Consider the following 18,946-nt stretch of genomic DNA (forward strand, 5'->3'; position numbering starts at 1 on the left):
TCCCCTCCTAAAAAGGGGAAATGTGTGTGCGTCTTATGGAGCGAATGCAGGCTGCGCAGCTATCCCAGAAGCCAGAACAGCAAGAGGGGTAGCTGCTTTCACTGCGCAGCAATCCCTCTTACTGTTCTGGCTTCTGAGATTCAGAATATTTTTTTCTTGTTTTTCTCCTCCAAAAACTAGATGCATCTTATAGAGCGAAAAATACGGTATGTGTGGTATGTGGTAGGGCAGACTCAGTAATGCTGTTGCTTTTTATATTTCCCAATGAAAAGCACTTTTTGACTCACACACCTGCTGAAAGCGAAATGATTCCGACCGCTTTTTCTGATTCAGCTGCCACTCCTTGAAACAAAGGACAGCTTCATCCACAGTGAGCATCCCCAGTTTCACTTGCTCCTGTAAAGTGATGAGTTGCCTTTGGCCTGGGGTTTTCATCCCAGCAAACGGGTCATATATACTGGTTTGTGGCTGAGCCTTTGGATCTCTGTCTGCTTGCTCTGGAATGGAAGCAAAGGAAACGCTTGGAAAATATCATCAGAACTCCTATTAGAATAAACAAGTTCCGTTTTAAATACTGAAATACTAAATAAGGTGGATAACAATGTGTAATAGAAAAAGAAGCATGAAATTAGGTTAAAGGTGTGTGAAAGAAAGTAATAGAAATGGAAAGAAACTGCAACTGAGTAGATTGGAAGTCTAACACAAAGGTGGGGTGAGGGGTGGTGGATGGTGATGAGAAAAGGAATTATCTGTGGGACTGAGTGTAGTTATGTTTGAATATTTTTAAGGATTGTATGAAATGTATGTTTGTATGTTTGTATGCTTGTATATTCGCAATATGTGTGTATTAATGCTGAATTATTTTAACAATAAAAACTTTCCCCCCAAAAAAGGAAAATATCGTTTTTTAAAAAAGCAAAACACTGCTAGATGTGTCATGTGGTTCAGTTCAGGGACGGTGTTTGAAAAGGGCTGAGGGGCTGCTGGCTCTGCAGGCAAGGGGTGACATAACTGGGTTTGTGAGGCTCGGGGGTTGTTCCCCCACAGGGGAGCTGCACAAAGAATGTTGTTGGTCAAGGGAGCCGTGGACTCAAAAAGGTTGAAAACTTCTGCTTCCAAAAGTATAGTTTAAGGGAACACCTAGAGCACATCATTGCTTTTCTATTCCAAATGCTTTTGCTACTGCCAGCCCACTCACTTCTCTTACTTATTCCACTACAGCAATTTAATCTGCACAGCTCATCTACACTTAATATGGTAAATGATATTAACCATGAATGGAAGTCATACCCAAGAATTAGCCTGTCAGGCAATGCAGTGGCGTAGCGTGGGTTGTCAGCACCCGGGGCAAGGCAAGTAATTTGCGCCCCCTAACCCGTGGATTTGCGCCCCCTAACCCGTGGATTTGCCCTAACCCCAGATGTTGCGCCCGGTGCGGCCGGCCCCCCCTGCACCCCCCACGCTACGCCACTGAGGCAATGGGAAGAGTCGCTATAACCTTGACTTACCTTTCCTAATATTGCCTGTAGACACGTAAAGGTTCCCAGGTTTCTCCTGGTGCTTTCCTGCAAAAACTAAACAGTGGCAAGCTATTTAAGCCATGAGACAATACGGCAGATCCAGACCAAACGTCAGTCAATGCAACTATTAGGAGAAATCCCATTCTAAGCAAAAACAACAACAACAAACCCAAAACACTTGAGTTAGCTGATTGGCGGATCAGTGTGGGAATCAGCCTGCCAACTTCCATTGGTCTATAGACAACACAGTAAGACAGATGCTATACTCATCAACGTTGCCATCTGTTGCCAACACTGACTTAATAAAGAATACTATTGCAGTCTATGAAAATCTGAATGACAGAACATACTGAAGACTGCTATGTTTAAAGGAAAAGGAATGGGATGGGATGTACCAGCATTGTGAATTGCAATTTGAAAATTCTAGAAGCTGATTTAAAAATAACAATCAAAGGTTTCACATGAAAGAAGGCCATATTAGAAAGAAACATTAACTCCCGCCATTGCTGCTTGCTTCTCATTTTAGGGTGGCGCCCAAACGCTGCTATGGTGGCATCTTGCATTTCTATGGGGAGTTCTGATTTCTGCCCAGGGAACATTTCAAAATTTAATTTGTGTTTGATTTTCATTTACTTTTTAGAATTAAAAATAATAATCTGTAAACTGGGCTATAAAACAGGATTTACATATTCTGAATAACTGAATGAATGGCTTCTCCAATGAGAGCACAGAAATCACCTAGCGAGGCAATGTGTGATGGCCTTGGAATCCGATTCAGAGGCTGAACCGGAGGAATCCCAGCCTGCACAGGAGTCCCCGCCTCCAGGGCCGGCTGAACTGGGGCAGGGCCTTGATTCTGAAGCACCTGCACCTGGGCCGGATCCTCAGGAGCAGGCACCAGGTGAATCCACTCTGGCTCCGGAGGTGGTTGAGGACTCAGTGCCTACAGGTGAGTCTCCCCCTGGTCCAGTAACCCTTCAGCCTCTCCTGAACTGCAGAGGCTCAGGGCAGAGAGGCGGAGGGAACTGGTTTCTCCCAGGAGGAGTGCTCGCCTTAAGGCCAGGAGAGGCGGGTCTCCTGGGGGCCGGGACCGCCCCTGGCCTCAGAGAAGATAAAGGCCAGTCAGCCCGGTCCCAGGTTGCGGGAGCAACGTCGTTGAAGAGCTGTTTCGGCCAGCACCCAGTCTGGTTCCCCCAGAGTTCCTGTCCTTGCCCGGCTCCTCACTGTGGACCCCGCTTCGCCCATGGAGGACTGTCTGCCGACCCTCGACTCAGGTCCTGGACCTCGCCCCACGGTAACCTCCCCCCTGGACCAGCACACAATGAGAAGATGGTTCTAGAGTAGGGTTGCCATATTTCAAGAGGCGAAAATCCAGACACAAAAAGTTTTTGAGCATTCTTTTTAGGGCAATCGTCCGATAGCCCCTCCTCCACCGCCACCAAGCCTGGGCCGCCCCCACCAGAGCCAAAGTCTGAACCAGAAACACCTGCACACAATTTGTTTTATATAACCCCCCCCCCCAAATCCAGGACATTTGCTTTAGATTGCAAAATTCCCTCCGGATGGGCATGTAGGACCCCCAAAAGAGCATGTACGGGAATTGCTGGAATATTCTAGAGGAGAGCCTAGATCAGCACTTCAAATGCTGTTTCTGCTGTTCAAACACTACTTCTGACTGGCTCTGGAAAATCTCACAAGACAAAATCTGGAAATCTCAAATAGATAAAAAGGAACTAGGTTCGCACAACCAGGTTCGCCTCATTTTTTTTCAATCCGCAAGAATGGGCATGTTGCAGACTGGGTCACCCTCTCAGGCCCCAGCAAAGTATCCTCATTCCTCTCACGCTTGGGCTCTGACACATGGAGGTTCTGGATCATATAAACAGGTTTGTTCTCTCCACGTTCCTCCCAGGAATGAACCTAACTGTGGCCTTGAACGTTCCTGGAGGCGGTCGTATGTTGGCTGTTAGTTGCCTGGACAGGCTGAAATAATAGGAGCTCACTTCTGTTTCCCTTTTATTTTCATTCCTTTGGTATTTGGCAAATATGTTGTTGGGACCAGGAAGACTAGACAAAACCACTTTTAAAAAATGAGAAGCATAATTCTTTGAACTCAACTATAAGCATACAAGCTGTGAGTTTTCCTATCCTAGGCTGTATAAAAGGTAAAGATAAAGGTACCCCTGACCATTAGGTTCAGTCGCAGACGACTCTGGGGTTGCGGTGCTCATCTTGCTCTATAGGCCGAGGGAGCCGGCGTTTGTCTGCAGACAGCTTCTGGGTCATGTGGCCAGCATGACTAAGCTGCTTCTGGTGAACCAGAGCAGTGCACGGAAACACCGTTTACCTTCCCACTGGAGCGGTACCTATTTATCTACTTGCACTTTGATGTGCTTTCGAACTGCTAGGTGGCAGGAGCTGGGACCAAGCAACGGGAGCTCACTCCGTCGCGGGGATTCGAACCGCCGACCTTCTGATCGGCAAGCCCTAGGCTCTGTGGTTTAGACCACAGTGCCACTCATGTCCCTTCCTAGGCTGTACAGCCTACAGCAAAGATGGAGAACCTGTGGTCCTCTTGACGTTGCTCTGCAACTCCCATCATGGATGACCACTGACTTGGGATGATGGGAGCTGACGTCCAACAACATATGGGGGACCAGTGGTCCCTCATTCCCTCGCTACAGGCTTTTGCAAAACAACGTTGAGATAATTCTGCTTCCTCAGTCACCTTTATAGATGTATGATTCTTTGTCCTGTGATTTAGTGGAGGGATCAGGTCTCGGAACAGGGACAGGTGGCCTATTGACCAATTCCTGAGGAAAACTGTCCTGTTCCACCGTGTGATAGAGTTCTTCATCTTCACAATCATGGTATATATCCTCTTTCGGTTCTGGTACATCCATGCTCACACCTAGAAAACAAACTCATAATTAGAAAGGAGGAAACTCATGCAGAGTGGAGCAACTGTGTGCATTTATGTTTTACATAACTTGTAGAGTGGAACGGGGGGCTTTTATTTATCTTATGTTAGTCTGAATATTTTTGTTTTGTTGGCTATAGAGTCATTGAGGGAATCTCTAATATTGGACCCGCTGTATTTGAACATATTTACCCCTGCATCACTCTGAACAAAAGCCAAGGATTGCCTTAGCGTGTCATTTGAACCCAGGTTCATGGGTAAGCTGTCTCCACGCTGATGATGAGCTTTGACCAAGAAGAAGCCTTGGCTATAGCTCGCAGTTAGTGATAAGATTTGTTGTTGTTAATAAAATTTGTATATCCTCCTTCATCTGAAGATCCCAGGGCGGTTCACAACATAAAAATACAAAATATGAATACAAAATACATAATAAAATGAAAACAAAACAAAACAATAACCCCCTCCCACAAACGTATTTAAAAGGCCATAGAATGCTAATCAGCAAAAGGCCTGGTTGAAGAGAATTGTTCTCGCCTGGCACCTAAAGACATACAGAAGAAGAAGAAGAAGAGTTTGGATTTGATATCCCGCCTTTCACTCCCTTTAAGGAGTCTCAAAGCGGCTAACAATCTCCTTCCCTTCCTCCCCCACAACAAACACTCTGTGAGGTGAGTGGGGCTGAGAGACTTCAGAGAAGTGTGACTGGCCCAAGGTCACCCAGCAGCTGCATGTGGAGGAGCGGGGAAGCGAACCCGGTTCACCAGATTACGAGACTACTGCTCTTAACCACTACACCAGCCTTGCTGGGGAGAACCTTCCACAAACTGGGAGCTACTGCAGAAAAGGTTCTCTCTCATATTGCTATCCTCCAGATCTCTTCATAGGGAGATCTTAACTCTGAGCCTCTGCATATGCTCACCTTCTAAGAACTTGCGCATCATATAGGCCTTTGTTGTCCGTGCGGAGGAGCTGCTAGTCTCAGACTGAAGCATTTCTACGTCTGAAAACAACAACGGACAAACATCATCCACTGGGTTCTTGGAAAAGCTTCTCTCATCAGCATCTAAGAACAACTGAGACGTGACTCCCATTGACGGCTGCTGAAAGGGGAAAGCTGCTCAAAAGGCTCCATGGCACTGCAAATTGAGGCTGAAATGGGTGAAACTGACTCCTCCACTACCCATGTGAACGAACCCACTCACGTGGGGAGTTCCTGTTGCGGCACCGCAGCTCTTGATTTTGTTTTGGATGGGGAAAAGCCAGGTTTGCAGTATGAGGGTTCTCCTGCATTCAGTGTTCCATCAGGATGCTGAGATAGTGGTTGTTCACAACTTAGGCTGCTGAGCTGTGCATGTTGCTGAAAAGTCAGGTCTGGCTATGATAGCACATGCCCTAGCGACACCCAGATCAAGATTGGATTATTATTGCAATGTGCTCTACATGGGGCTACTTGTGAAGAGTCTTTTGACACTCCCATTGGTCCAGGATGTGGTAGCAAGAGTCTTAGTCAGCACTGTCCACTCTCGAGGGATATACGGGACCGCCTCTCCCGGTATGCCCCACGGAGAGCCTCAAGGTCCATAAATAGCAACACCCTAGTGGTCCAGGGCCCTAAGGAAGTTAGATTAGCTTCAACCAGAGCCAGGGTCTTTTCAACACTGGCTCCGGCCTGGTGGAACACTCTGCCTCATGAGACCAGGGCCCTGCAGGATCTGATTTCTTTCCACAGGGCCTGTAAGACAGAGTTGTTCCACCTGGCCTTTGGCTTGGAGCCAATTTGATTCCCTCCCCCTCTTTCTTTTTCCTTTTTCCTTTCTCCTCCTGAGATGAGGCTGCATTTTAATATGTTAATGTTTTAATATTTTAATGTTGTATTTTAATCTTGTTTTTAAGTTGTATTCATTCAACTTGTTGCCTTGGCCTTGGCTGGGGAGGGCGGGGTATAAATAAAAATTATTATTATTATTATTATTATTATTATTATTATTATTATTATTATTATTATTAATTATTATTATTATTATTATTATTATTATTATTATTATTATTAAATAGGTAAAAAAATTGCCCATGGGACCACCATATTACACTCATCCTGCAACGGCTGCATTGATTACCAATCTGTTTCCAAGCACAGTTAAAAGTGTTGGTGATAACCTCTGAAGCCCTAAATGGACTGGGTCCAGGGTATTTCACCCTGTTTCAGCTTGCCCATTCCCTAAGATCTGGTAGCAAAGCCCTTCTCTGTGTCCCACCAAGGATGGAGGTGCAGTTGGCTGGGATGATATGAAGGACTTCCTTGATGGCTGCACCCAGACTGTAGAAAACCTTGCCCTGCTAGGTTTATCTGGCCCACTCCCTTGCCATTTCTGGTGAAAATGTGCTGAGCCTGTCTTGATAATGCTGTTTTATCCTGGAATGTAGTACTTTGACGGCTGCAAGCCACTCTAAGTAATGCAAATAAATAAATAATCCAGTGGTAAGGTGAGCCATTTCCTCATACCTACCAAACAAATTCATCCAGAGGCCACGATCTGAAAATTCTTTGTTCTAATTTCCAATGTTGTGTGCATTTGGACTTGAAACAAGGTTAGAACATTCTGTGTTTGAGCTCCTCTGCATGATACCCTGCCATGTTAGGTACAGCCAGACCCAGTTTATTTACTGATCTTTGCAATGCACTTCCTTTCAATCTGAGTCATTTACCAGTTCAAGAGAAGCTGTTAATTGACACTGGCTTTGTTCAGATCTTTTTTTGTTTCTTTGCTTTTTTGGATAATGCTTTCAAGGTATTTTTCATGGTACAGAAGATACATTTTGAGAAAACAATTGTTACAACAGTAAACAACAATTAACTTGTTCTGATAAAATGCTTTGTCTAGATCTTGATCAGGCTAGGAGGAAGGAGACGTTTTATTCTACTTACAGCAATACATGGTGGCAGCCATGACAGACTCTTTAGTCTGCCCTTTAATATCTAAATTTAGCTTAGTGGATAAGGAGTCCAAGTTCGATTTATTAAGCTCATGTAAACTGAAGGAATTCTGAATCTCCATAGGAATGGCTTGTTAAACCATGGAAATGTATATAAATTCTGTAGGTGATTCTGAACCATTTGTGGAATAGATACATTGATTATTACAGATATGTTGATACTAACTCTAAAGCCAGACGCACTTCCAACATTCTCAAATTCAGGAGTGGACAATGTGGTGCTGTAAGACTATAGCTGTTCTGAAAGCATCCCAAATAAAAAACTGCCAGTGTCTGCTTTTAGTTAAAATAATACATAAAGGTCCGTATTGTTAAAGCTATGGTTTTCCCAGTAGTGATGTATGGAAGTGAGAGCTGGACCATAAAGAAGGCTGATCGCCGAAGAATTGATGCTTTTGAATTCTGGTGCTGGAGGAGACTCTTGAGAGTCCCATGGACTGCAAGAAGATCAAACCTCTCCATTCTTAAGGAAATCCGCCCTGAGTGCTCACTGGAAGGACAGATCCTGAAGCTGAGGCTCCAATACTTCATGAGAAGAAAAGACTCCCTGGAAAAGACCCTGAAGTTGGGAAAGATTGAGGGCACAAGGAGAAGGGGACTGCAGAGGACGAGATGGTTGGACAGTCTTCTCGAAGCTACCAACATGAGTTTGACCAAACTGCGGGAGGCAGTGGAAGACAGAAGTGCCTGGTGTGCTCTGGTCCATGGGGTCACAAAGAGTCGGACACAACTAAACAACAACAAAATATATAATGCCCTCACTGGTCCATGGCATTACAGCTGTATCTTTTAAAAGAATGCTGTTCAATTTCCAACATTCATATTAGGATTCCAGCCATGCCCTCAGCAACACCCATGAGCAGTCAGATCATATCTCTGGGACAATAATGGAACCTTGAGTTTATGAGATCAGGGAAACGGATTCCAGAATTAGATCAATCCTTTTGGAAATTAGAATAAGATGCACCCTTACTTATCTTTCCACACACATGCTACTTAAGGCTCTCCAGGTGTCATTTAAGTTGATCTCTGGCTACACCTATTTAGCAACCTGCCTAAGTAACATCAGGGCTGGCCCAAGAAATTTTGCTGCCTGAGGCAAAGGACAAGAAGGCACCTTGTCCCCTTTGGAGGAGGCAGTTAAGAGAAATAAAGAAGAGAACCAAGAGATTAAAAGGGATCAAGAAAGAACGAAAACACAGCAACTCAAGAGAACATACTCGATAATATTGCACTTCAGGAATTAAAACAAAAACGCTATGTCTGAGAGGTATTCCAGAGCATCAGAATGAACAAATCAGGGTCTTAATCATAGAACATCAATCTAAACTCTTGGAGATGGAGGAGGAAGAGCTGAATAAAGAGATAGATAAAGTTTTCAGAGTAAAGTCTCCATATGCCAAAGCTAAAAAACTGCCAGGGAACTGTTTGGTGATATTTAATATAAGAAGCATCAGAGACTACTTTCTCCAAGCCCATTTCCAAAAATCACTACAAATAGAGGAACAAAGAATTATCATCTTAAAGGAGATCCCCAGAAGGCTATTAAAAAAGAGACTAACTACAGATTCTTGATGGAAGCACTGAAAAAGTGTTCCATTCCGCTGGGGATACCGTTCCCCTATAAGGGTAAAGAAACACAAAGATGTGTCGAGTCTATGTCTCAATTGCCTAACGGTAGGGTCGCAAGCTTATTTCTAACTTTCTCTTGTAGTATGTAATTTAAAACTATGAAGCCCCCTGTTAAGATTACTCCCCCTGATCAAAAGGCTTTGAGGTCTTGGAAGTTTGAATTTGTTGCTAAGATTATAGTCACTTCTCTGTCAGAGATGAGCTATGGGCAACAGCCTGAGATGAGCCAAGAAAACAGAAAGCTGTCAGACCAGAGGGCAAACTGGGGGGCATTTTGACTCAGCGCTACTTTACGGATGCTGTTCTCTTAACAGCATCATATAAACGTGGAGCTTAAGAGCAAGAGGAAGACTATACATACACAAGTCCTCAGTAGTAGCACCAGGAACCAAGCCAGCCATGGATTCGTAGAGCTCCTCATCACAGCCAGGGTTCAGAGAGCATTTCATCAGCAGGTCACTGGAAAGATGAGCCATGGACTCATAAACAGAATCATCTTCCTCGCCCTGCATCAGCTGTTCCTTTATGTGGCTTTTCAGCAAGTCTGCTGTCTCCTAGAAGGGGAAGGAAGTAAATCAACAGACCCACCGAGGCAGTGGTGGTGGTGAATGCCATTGAATCAATCTAAGAGCATGCCCATGTAACCAATCCGAAACATGACCCCTCCTACCACACCTGAGTCTTTATATGCAGTGGAGCGTTCATGGCAGGGCAGAACTTTGGGGTGGAAGTCAGCAGAATGAGCAGAAAGACCACCACACAGGGGAGCAGGCTAGTTTTACTGCATTTTGTTCACTAACTGACGCCCACAACATTTTGTCAACTCTTTTAAATGTTTAGAGGCACACAACCATCAGCTAGCCACTTTTTGAAACACATACAAGCAAATTTACCCCTTTCCTTTGCAGTCATGCACCTCTAAACTTCATGAAACGGCAAGGTGGGTGGGTTGGTGTTAAATCATTATTTTACTGCATTTCGCTTTCTGCACCTTCCACCCTCTAGGGCTGGTGTACACATCTGCCCCGATTCCGTAAAAACCGCAACCCCTCGATGGCTGTCTTTCCCACATTAAGGTATCTCACTGCCCATTATATGTGGAAAAGGAAAATGTCACAAGTGATGCTAAATCAGGAACTATCATGTCTATGGAGAGAATAACATTCAGAGAAGAGGCTGGGTCTCTTGCAAAGGCCTAAGCCATACATTAAATCTTTAAAGCATTCCTGTCTGAGAAATTCCAGAAAATTCCAGAAAAGCAGAGCAAAAAGGTGCTGTTACCTTTCACCTCTGCCACTGATCCAGCCTGCCTGTCTCCCACTGACAAATCCACACTGCTTCTGCATGTGCTTTCTCTATCTACTTGAAGATCTGTTCAACATTGTTCACAGGTGTTATTTTTCCTCCTACAAACACTGAAGTGTGCCAATATCTCCAGGCCCTAATTTCACAAGTATCATCTACCCTATCAATTACTCTAGATCAGGCATAGGCAAACTTGGCCCTCCAGATGTTTTGGGACTACAGCTCCCATCATCCCTAGCTTACAGGACCAGTGGTCGGGGATGATGGGAGTTGTAGCCCCAAAACATCTGGAGGGCCAAGTTTGCCTATGCCTGCTCTAGATTCTAAAGCAGTGTTTCGCAAACTTGGGTCTCCAGCTGCTTTTGGACTACAACTCCCATCATCCCTGACCACTGGTCTTGCTAGCTAGAGATGATGGGAGTTGTAGCCCCCCAAAACAGCTCGAGACCCATGTTTGGGAAACACTGTTCTAGAGTAATTTGTAGAAGGGGGTGTTGGGAGTTTTCTCCTTCAGGTTATTATTTTGCTGTCAGAAAGGAATCATACATGTGAGCTAGAGAACTTTAAGTAAAATGCATCTTCAGCTTCTGGAGAATTGGGGAAAGGGACCCACATTCAAATACTAGTATCACTTTCTGAAGGAATAAAACTGCGGCAATTGAATTCTTGCCCCTGCAGTGCAGTTTCTATGTGAGGCACCACCCTAAGCAGTGTGAAGATTCAGGAGTCCCCGTACTGAGGTACCCCCTCTCCACCATCCTGACAACAGGGAATGGAAGGGCGACAGCCCCTCTTACCACATATTCATCAATGAACTGCCGGAGATCTTTGAAGCCCTCATTCTCTGCAATGTTGTTGGGATAGTGGCCATATTTGTTGGCAACACTGTAAGCCTGTAGGGCTCCTGGGCACGAAAGCAAGAGGGCAGTGAGGTTCTTTAGACCGTATTTAGCAGAAAAGTGCAGCAGAGTTGGCAGCTCTTCATCCCTCTGGCCTGAAAAGAAGAAAACAGGCATGCAAGGCAAGTTACTTTTTTTAGTTTTACTCACGGATGATAAATTCAGCAGTTCTCAATCGTTATACTGTCTCGGAGCTAGTGTCGTGCCCAAACCTCCAATTTCTCAGAAGTTTCCTTCCCAGGTGAAAGAAGCTTTTATTTTTTCTACCCTAATTGCAAGGTGCATTAGAACCTTGGAACTTTTGGATTAGCAGCCCAGATCATGATATACAGTCACCCCATGGGCCAACTTTCACAGATGAGTGGGGCACCCACCTGTTCATCATCTAACATCAAGGTGACATCAGGTGATGGACAGGAGGGTGGTCCCGTTCACCTCAGCTGACCTGTAGGGGTGGAGGTGGGGATCTGCCTCCTCAGTGGCTGCTCCCAGACTTTGGAACTCCCTTCCTAGAGAAATAAGATTGGTTCCCTCCTTGTTGCCCATCCACCCTGGTGAAAGCTTTCTAGTTCCAGCAGGCCTTTGGGAACTGACTGTTTTTAAGGAAAGAGCTGGTGCTATGATATTTTTATTGAAATGGAGTGTGGGTGTAAACAGTCGCATCTTGGTTCTAGAACACCTTGTGACTCGAACGTTTTGGCTCCTGAACGCCACAAACCCGGAAGTGAGTGTTCCAGTTTGCGGACGTTTTTTGGAAGCTGAACTTTCCACGCGGCTTTTGCGGCTTCCAACTGTGTGCGGCTTCCTGCAGCCAATCAGAAGCCGTGCCTTGGTTTTAGAATGTCTTCAGAAGTTGAACGGACTTCCGGAACGGATTACATTTGAGAACCAAGATACGACTCTATACTATTAGTGTTTAATCGTTTTTTCATGATTGCTTTCTTTTCTATGTTTTTAGCAGTTTTTATTTTAGTTGCAAGCTGATCTAAGTTCATGTCAGGGGTAAAGGCAGGATTTAAATAAATATAATACAACATCATCATCATCAACAACAACAACATCCAGAACATTCCCTGCAGAGAAGGCACTGATGAGCAGGATTTAAAACACACCCAGCAGCTGATGAGCCAGGGGGCTAAATTCTGATGTTTAACCATTCCAGAGCACACCTCTCTCTAGAAGCAGATGTGTTACTCTCAAATGTTTGTGTTGGGCTGAGAACAAGACAGCTTGACCAAACCCTCTGTCCTATACTACCTTGTATTGTGTGGGATGGTCAAACACGTCAAACTGGCATATGGTGACAGCAGCCACGAAATTAAAAGACGCCTGCTCCTTGGGAGAAAAGCAATGACAAACCTAGACAGCATCTTAAAAAGTAGAGACACCACCTTGCCAACAAAGGTCCGTATAGTAAAAGCTATGGTTTTCCCAGTAGTGATGTATGGAAGTGAGAGCTGGACCATAAAGAAGGCTGATCGCTGAAGAATTCATGCTTTTGAATTATGGTGCTGGAGGAGACTCTTGAGAATCCCATGGACTGCAAGAAGATCAAACCTCTCCATTCTGAAGGAAATCAGCCCTGAGTGCTCACTGGAAGGACAGAGCCTGAAGCTGAGGCTCCAATACTTTGGCCACCTCATGAGAAGAGAAGACTCCCTTGGAAAAGACCCTGATGTTGGGAAAGATGGAGGGCACAAGGAGAAGGGGACGACAGAGGACGAGATGGTTGGACAGTGTTGTTGAAGCTACCAGCATGAGTTTGACCAAACTGCGGGAGGCAGTAGAAGACAGAAGTGCCTGGCGTGTTCTGGTCCATGGGGTCACGAAGAGTCGGACACAACTAAACAACAACAACAACAACAACAAATTGTACTGTGCTTTTTCACAGAACACAATAACTTTCAAACCACCACCACACTTACATGCAACGTCTTCTTCCTCTAGCTGGTTGATCCCTAACAGGTGCAAACCACTTGCAGGAAGGTTCTTTTTCATTGACTCTGTCAGGATTTTGTCTAGTGCTTCTGTGTTGTAAGGGATTATTTTAAATGCCTGGATGAAAGGAAGGAACCGATTCATATCAGATTATTTCAGCCAGACAGCATGTTTTAATATATCAAGAGTTCATCCACCTGTAAATCTCAAGAACAGAAGTCATCCCCTTCTGGGGAACTGTTTACCCACATTCAAAGGCACACCTGATATTTAAGCAAAGGTGCCACAATACTGATTGCACCATGGTCCATCTAGAGCAGCCTTTGCCAAACTGATGCTTTCCAGATGGTTCTTACCACAACTGTGCTGGATGAAGTTGATCAGAATTGTACTCTGATACTTCTGGGAGGCCACTGCACTGGTGAAAGCTGCTCTAGAGTCTCCCTATAGGAATCAACCCTGCGCTTATCATGTGAGGCCTTTCTCTGTGTCCCCATTCCTTGAGAGGTTTGGAGAGTGACTACACGAGAACAGGCCTTTTCTGTGGTAGTTCCCCATCTGCAGAATGCTCTCCCCAGAGAGGCTCACCTGGCCCCATGTCTTTAGACCCTGGGCAAAAACATTCCTCTTTACCCAGGCAAATGAACAGTGTATGGCCTTTTAAAAGTGGGGGGATGGTTATGACTTTTTCATGTGGTTTTATTGTCTTTTATTATTACGCTATGTAAATGTTGTTTCTAATGTTGTTCACTGACCTGGGATCGTTGGATAAAAGGCAATATATAAATTGAATCAATAATAATAACAATAATAACAATAATAACAATAATAATAATAATAATAATAATATGCACACTCTCACACACTTACATTTAATGAGGTTATAAAGGTAAAGGGACCCCTGACCGTTAGGTCCAGTCGCGGACGACTCTGGGGTTGCGGTGCTCATCTCGCTTTACTGGCCGAGGGAGCCGGCGTACAGCTTCCAGGTCATGTGGCCAGCATGACTAAGCCACTTCTGGAGAACCAGAGCAGCACACGGAAACGCCGTTTACCTTCCTACTGGAGCGGTACCTATTTATCTACTTGCACTGTGTGCTTTCGAACTGCTAGGTTGGCAGGAGCAGGGACCGAGCAACGGAAGCTCATCCCATTGCGGGGATTCGAACCGCTGACCTTCTGAGGTTAATCTTTTTATATCCCAAGGTCTCTTATCCAATTTCACACTGGAACTAAGAAGTAACAGGGTTTATGAGTGCTCCATTCTTTCTCTGAATTTAGAAACTTAAGCTATTAACTCTGCGTAATATGTAGAATAATATCCATTCAGCAGCAGCTGATGTCAGAGTCACTCAGCCTTTTCACAGTGTTCAGGTAACCCCATCACCAGCCCCATAGACCAGGGGTCAGCAACGTTTTTGTGGCTTGCGACGGTTCACAGTCCCGCAGACGCCGTGGTGGGCTGGAGTGCATGCACAGGCATGCACAAATGCTATTTCCAGCACTCTTTCCGGTGCGGAGGAGGCGTGCGCAGCTTCCTGCGGCCAATGGGAAGCTGACCAGCATCACGGATGGCGGTCCCTGCTCTGCTCCACACCAGTTTAGCACCGCGCACGGGAGCCAACCAAGCAGGCAGTGGGGGTCCCCGAGCGTGTGGTGGGGGTCATGGGCCGGCTAAACAACCCCCATGGGCCTCTTGGGGCCCATGGGCCTTAAGTTGCTGACCCCTGCCATAGACACCTGCTGAGGAACTAGACCTCATAATTGATTTTGTTGGTTTCTGGACTCCAACTTTCCCACTGTTACAGAGACTATCTAAGCACCTAGCCTCTTTTTTGCTTCACTGCAGCAATGAGCAAGCCCTTCCTTTCATCACTGCTAACGCAAGCACCTTCCTCCACTGTTGTTTCCAAGCAGAAAAAGTGAATGCTTAACTTGTGGTGCCATGGAGCAAATTCTTTCTAGCTACTGCTGCATCTAAAATATGTTTCCACATCACACGGTAGTAAACGTGCTCCTTGTCCCTTCCTGAAATAGGAATTAAAATAGGAACCTAAATTTCCATTTAAATTCATAAATACCGCCATGGCTGAATTTTACATAGAAGGTATATTGCAGTTGTTTGACAGATCTTTTTCAAACTAATCATTTCTATTGCCACCCTGGATTTTAAAACAAAACAAAGCAGTATGTCCATCAGGCATAGCTTGTGTCTCTCATGACTATAAGAATTATCCTGATATGCAGTTAGCTATTTTTCAAGGTTCCTCGCTGATTCAAGTTATTTCCTTTGCCCCATCTTTTAACATTTACCTGACACATAAATTCCACTGGATTTGCTGCAGTAGACAGCAAGTTGCTAATTTCTTCCATGTCAGTGTAATAGCAAATGCTTGCTTCAGCTATCATCAGATCCCCAGAAAACAATCGCAGGCATACAGCTCCAGGCGATAGGTCTGTGGGATAAGGCAAAGATTAATCAGTAACAGACAAGGTACAAAAGAAAACCCATTATGCTAGAAGAATCAATAAAGAACAATGCTCTGTGTGGCCTTCCTTTGAACACAGTTGGTACAGTTCAGCTTTCGAGGGATACTACGGAGGCTCACCTGTTGACAGGTAGTGCTTGGTTTCTTGGTGGTTCTCCAAAAGCAACATCGGCTACTACCATATTTTTCGCACTATAGGACACACTTTTTCCCCTCCAAAAATGAAGGGGAAATGTGTGTGCGTCCTATGGAGTGAATGCAGGCTTTCGCTGAAGCCTGGAGAGGGAGAGGGGTCGGTGCGCACCGACCCCTCTCGCTCTCCAGGCTTCAGGCAGCTATCCGCAAGCCTTCGGAGCGCTCCGGAGAGTTCCCGCCGGGCTCAGAAGGCTTGCGCAAAGCACCCTGTTGTCCGCAAGCCTTCCGAGCACGGCGGGAGTTCCCGCCACGCTCCGAAGGCTTGCGGATAGCCTGTTCTGGGGGCTGGGGGAAGCCCCCGTCCCCAGCCCTGCAAGCTCCGGGAGCGGCGGCGAGGTTGCGCGCAATCTTGCCGCCTCTCCTGGACCTGTTCTGAGGGCTGGGGTCGGGGGAAGCTCGGGCTTCCCCCGTCTTCAGCCCCGCAAGCTCTGGGAGCTCTTTGGGGCTGGGGGGGGGATAATTTCCCCCCCTTTATTTCCCACCCTAAAAACTAGGTGCGCCCTATAGTCCGGTGCGCCCTATAGAGCGAAAAATACGGTAATTCATTCCCTAACAGCCAATGTTGCTGTTAGGGATGCGCCAAGAAACTAAGTACTGTATTTTTTGCTCTATAAGACGCACCAGACCACAAGACGCACCTAGTTTTTGGAGGAGGAAAATAAGAAAAAAACTATTCTGAATCTCCGAAGCCAGAACAGCAAGAGGGATCGCTGCGCAGTGAAAGCAGCAATCCCTCTTGCTGTTCTGGCTTCTGTGATAGCTGTGCAGCCTGCATTCGCTCTATAAGACGCACAAACATTTCTTATAGAGCAAAAAATACGGTACTACCTGTCAACAGGTGGGCCTCTGTTTTCCTCGAAAGCTGAACTGTACCAACCATGCCACCCAAAACCAGTGGTGGAGCTGCTATTGCTATGCCTCTTTCACATGTATCTGAATGTGTGGAAGAACTTAACATGCCAAGAGAAACCTACAGGCTTCAGCAGTGGAAGGGATGACGTAAACCTAAAGTTATCGAAGAGAACAAAACTGGAAGGTCAAGAATCACCCAGCAGCACAATCAGTGCTTTCAACTTGCTTTAGCCATGATCATGTGATGAAACCAGAGAATGCAGGAAGTATTTACTCAGAACTCCTGGCCTAAACAAAGCCCAAGAAGAAATCCTGAGTCCTTGCTATTTATTTATTTATTGGAGCTGGCCCGAGGGGGAAGCACAAGAAGGATTCAGCACTGCCACAGTCCTCTCTGGTGAGCAGTTTCAACGAAACCTGTTGCAGTTTACAGTCACCAACTCCCTTAAAAGATTCATGCGTGAAAACTAAACAGGGTCCATGCCAGAGCCCTAAGCACAATCAACTGAACTACTCAGCCCTTAGGAAAGTGAGAAAAAATTCCTACATTTAGGAAGAAACGTGTTCCTGTTAAGGATTTTCATACTCTCCAGGCTGTCATTTGAATAAAAATTAACTTAGCTTCCACAACATAACCCTTCCTATTTTGAATGACAAATTTGAGTTCCGTTATGCTTCTAAAATTACCACACAGCAAAAATTAAGCGCAGCTCTGGCCATTTGGCAGAATGTGGGGGAAAGAGGAAGTGCAAGACAGCTTCTGCTTCCTGTGGAGGCAGCCCTCTATACATCTGGAGCTCAGACGTCAACCAACCCATGATGATGAGACTTCCAAGTCCCCACTTCGGACGCAATGCAGCACGCTAACAGGAAGCATGGTCTAATCAGGCTGTGTTAGCTCTACTACGCTCTAGCAACTATCTATTTGCGGCTTCGTGTATACAGTTTTAGCTTCCAGTGCTCACTTTTTCAGAGCCTTCATAAGAGGACATTGTTTGTTTCACTTTCTGCTTACTTAGCTGATGCTAAATTTGCCTCTGAGAGAAGGTGCAATTCTGTTCAATGTTTTCTGCTGCAGAGAAGTGTTTTAGCAAAGCAATGCCAATTTTGGCACCTACCAGGTGCGGAAACCGAAACGGTGTACTCATTCTCTATCCTGGCCAGAACTCGCAGTGACTGGCAGCTCTCGGAGGAAAATTCCACTTCCATTTTTACATGGCTATCCAGCTTACATTTTAGGATGATGTAAACTATTGTCTTCGCCTAGAAGTAGAGCATAACATTTTAGAAACACAGTAATATCTGCAGGCTTTTGAACGCTGTACAGTCATTACTTATTTGTTTAGCAATCCCTTTCTCCACAAAATGTGCCCAAAGTGACTTGGAATAGTTTAAAGCGTTAAAATGTAGACATTATATATACATATACATATACACACCCCCACACCCCCACATATATATTCAACAACTTCTAGTTTTTTGGCTGTAAAATCAATCCTTCTGCAGAGAAAGTAGCACGGGATCTTGAGCAGAATCTTCAGTATTTTCTGTTTCTTGCTGCCCAGAGAGAAAGATGGGAGATAATGACGGTTTTCACAGAACTGCAATTAAGAAGGACTGTGTGGAGATTCTCCAAAAGGTCTACAAGGTGGGATTGCAAATCTCGGCCCTTCGTCTCCCTTCATTCCCTACCAACAGTGGCTGATGGGAGTTGTGGTCCAAAATACTGTGGGAGGGGAGGCAGTTGACTGGCAAAGGCTGCTTTAAACCAGAGTTAAGCTTAACTGTGTTTTGAGGAAAATGAGGTGTGATGGTGCACGGGGCAAAAAAATCACAGCCACCTTGATCCTCTCCTGCTCCTCCCCTGCAAGCTGGGAGCTAAGCCATGGTTCGGCTTAGTGCTATGTCCAAAGCAGGGTTCATGGTTTGTCTGTATCTGAACAAACCACAAGTTGTTGCCAATATCAGTTCTTGGCTTGCCACTTGTGTTTTATTAAGGGGGAAACAAGCCATAAGCTCAGGTCTGGAAGTAAAGCGAAACCAATTCATGGTTGGCTTAGCTCCTAGCGCTGCAGCAGTAGCACGACTGAGGAAGAAGCAAAGCAGCCACACGCTCACCTTTAAACCATGGTAAGGCTCAGCTATGGTCTAAAATGATGTGTGAACACTTCCGCAGAGGGCCATTCTCTGCGGCTGCCCCAC

The 18,946-nt window shown here is 45.4% G+C and overlaps 1 protein-coding gene across 4 annotated transcripts in view; it reads right to left on the bottom strand.

Moving 5' to 3' along the window:
* The window catches only part of PIK3AP1 (phosphoinositide-3-kinase adaptor protein 1), a 47,970-nt gene that overhangs the window by 9,136 nt on the left and 19,888 nt on the right, over positions 1-18,946 (bottom strand). For all 4 annotated transcript variants that reach the window (XM_083615592.1, XM_083615594.1, XM_083615595.1 and 1 more), the window contains 9 exons: positions 17,863-18,007; positions 15,522-15,664; positions 13,196-13,325; positions 11,169-11,365; positions 9,428-9,620; positions 5,360-5,440; positions 4,249-4,431; positions 1,509-1,574; positions 292-497 (listed from right to left, as the gene is read on the bottom strand). In XM_083615592.1, coding sequence (XP_083471718.1) covers positions 292-497; positions 1,509-1,574; positions 4,249-4,431; positions 5,360-5,440; positions 9,428-9,620; positions 11,169-11,365; positions 13,196-13,325; positions 15,522-15,664; positions 17,863-18,007 — 1,344 coding nt within the window. The remainder of the gene's footprint in view (positions 1-291; positions 498-1,508; positions 1,575-4,248; positions 4,432-5,359; positions 5,441-9,427; positions 9,621-11,168; positions 11,366-13,195; positions 13,326-15,521; positions 15,665-17,862; positions 18,008-18,946) is intronic.

This window comes from Podarcis filfolensis (genome assembly GCF_964270895.1).
Source record: "Podarcis filfolensis genome assembly, chromosome: 5".
In the NCBI taxonomy this organism is placed as follows: domain Eukaryota; kingdom Metazoa; phylum Chordata; class Lepidosauria; order Squamata; family Lacertidae; genus Podarcis; species Podarcis filfolensis.